Source organism: Anarhichas minor, unplaced genomic scaffold (genome assembly GCF_050575085.1).
Source record: "Anarhichas minor isolate MPS153535 unplaced genomic scaffold, ASM5057508v1 ptg000048l, whole genome shotgun sequence".
Classification (NCBI taxonomy): domain Eukaryota; kingdom Metazoa; phylum Chordata; class Actinopteri; order Perciformes; family Anarhichadidae; genus Anarhichas; species Anarhichas minor.
Window position 1 is genome coordinate 1,135,001 of NW_027466494.1, and position 2,500 is coordinate 1,137,500.

Below are 2,500 nucleotides of genomic sequence, written 5' to 3' on the forward strand. Positions count from 1 at the left end.
CCGACTTCCGGTACGGTTTAGAGCATGGTCCCAAGAGACTTATTTTTAAGTCTCCATAGGATACATGTACCTACCAAGTTTCATACATGTAGCTGAAACGTAGTGCAGGGGCTGCTCTTTTGAAATATTGTAGGGGGTGCTATAGAGGGAATTTAAAACGGCCAAGCCAAAAACCCATATAAACTGTCTTCCTATGACCTTCCTATGTACAAAGTTCATTGAGTTTTTGACCATCCAAAGCCACTAAACCATCAGCTTCCTTTTTCATGGCGAATGATGCGTCTCCACGGCAACAGCGTTCAACGAAAACTCACAATATTCATGATGATGCATCATCAATGTCTTAAGGCTATCCTTACCAAATTTGAGACTCATCAGTTCACCTGGCTAGGAGGAATAAATTAAAGTATAAAATATGACATTTCCTTTAGCCAGTAGGCGGCGCTATGAGTTATTGACATTTTTTCCACTGAAGTATGTTCAGGCTTGAAGTAGCATCATGCATAGGAAGTTTTGTGCAGATTGAATAATGTACCTTGGAGTTATAACAACTTCCTTTTTCATGCCGAATGAGGCAAAATGGGCACCACGCCACGTCAAGGTTCTTCGATGAAAATTCACGATTTTGATACATTTTCATCACAAAGGTCTTAAGAGCATCCTGACCAAATTTGAACTTGATCGCATGAATTCTCTAGGAGGAGTTCGTTAAAGTATGAAGGCTGAAAAATGCAAAAAGTGACAAAAAGCATAACTTCGCGGGTTTACTATAGCGCCCCCTAGTGGTTGAATGCAAAAAAATCTCATCGTATGTTACAGGATGCGATGTGCACATATGCTGCAAATTTGGTAATTTTAGGACAAACGGTTGAGAAGTTATGTGTATTGATATATAAGCCACGCCCTAAAAGGTTTATTGGTCCATATCTTGTAAACACAAAGAGATATCAAAATAACCTTTGACGTAGATCCAATAATGATCCACAGCAAATCTGGTAGCAATCGGACCCAGCATGTAGGAGGAGCTTGCAAAAATGTGTTTTTCATTAAATTCAAAATGGCGGAAAATCTAAGTCGGCGGACCTTAGGGGTCTGAGAGGCTTTTTTGTAGATCTAGCGGAATTGGACATGTGTGTTGAATTTCAAGTAAATCGGACATACTGGCCGAGGGGTGTCACCGGTCCGATTTGTAGGGGGCGCTAGAGAGCCATTTATTTACACTGAAAGATGCATCCTTTTTCAGATGGCTATTTTCACCAGACCTGACAGGCCTTCAAAATTTGGTGAGTTTTCATGCATGGCAAGTCCCCCAAAAATGCTCCCAAAGTGCAAAAATAAAAATCACGAAAAATAATACCCCATACAATTTCAATAGGGCCTTCTCTGGCCCGACGTTGTCGGTTGCTCGGGCCCTAATAATAATACACAAATAAAAGTATATTCCTACATTCATATAGATAAAGTTTGGAAAACCAGTAACACTGTGTGATTTCCTCTGCTGGGAACACTGGGACACATTTCTTCTTCTGTGTCTGTGGGCTCTACTCTTCTTCTACTGTTGCTGTTTATTAGAAAGTAAAATGGAGTTTCTTTGTGTGTTTTTCCTCGAGAGACAAGATGGAGGAACAATCACTTCTTCTCTTGTTTCTTCATTTCATTTCAAATATAAGAAAACCAACCAATATATATAAACATATATATATATATATATACATATATATACATATATATACATATATATATATATATATATATATATATATATATATATATATATATACATATACATATATATATATATATACATATACATATATATATACATATACATATATATATATATATACATATATATATATATATATATATATATATATATATATGTATATATACATATGTATATATACATATATATATATATATATATATATATATACATATATATATACATATATATATACATACATATATATATATATATATATATACATATATATACATATATATATATATATATATATATATATATACATATATATATATATATATATATATATATATACATATATATATATATATATACATATATATATATATATATACATATATATATATATATATATATATATATACATATATATATATATATATATATATATATATATATATATATATATATATACATATATATATATATATATATATATATATATATATATATATATATATATATATAAGGTATATACACACACACACAGTAGCCTTCTGTTGACTCACCGCTGCCGTTCAGGTGTCTGTTGGGGTCGTCTCCGAGTCTCCAGGTCTGATGGTGGTCCTGTGGACCCTCTGAGTCCTCCTGGTCCCGGTAGGACAGCGGGGCGTGGGCGACCCGGGGCGACGCCTCCAAAGGGCTGCCCTCCTCTTCCTGCTCTTCATTCTCTCCTCCTCTTCCATCTCCGTTAACAAGGCCGTTCTCCTCAGAGACCAGAGTCCTGTCGTC

At 34.3% G+C, this 2,500-nt stretch overlaps 1 protein-coding gene across 12 annotated transcripts in view; it reads right to left on the reverse strand.

Moving 5' to 3' along the window:
• zeb2a (zinc finger E-box binding homeobox 2a) overlaps positions 1–2,500 on the reverse strand; it is a 65,714-nt gene that overhangs the window by 33,002 nt on the left and 30,212 nt on the right. For all 12 annotated transcript variants that reach the window (XM_076112261.1, XM_076112259.1, XM_076112257.1 and 9 more), the window contains one exon: positions 2,278–2,500. This exon is cut by the window's right edge. In XM_076112261.1, the coding sequence (XP_075968376.1) occupies positions 2,278–2,500 (223 nt within the window). The remainder of the gene's footprint in view (positions 1–2,277) is intronic.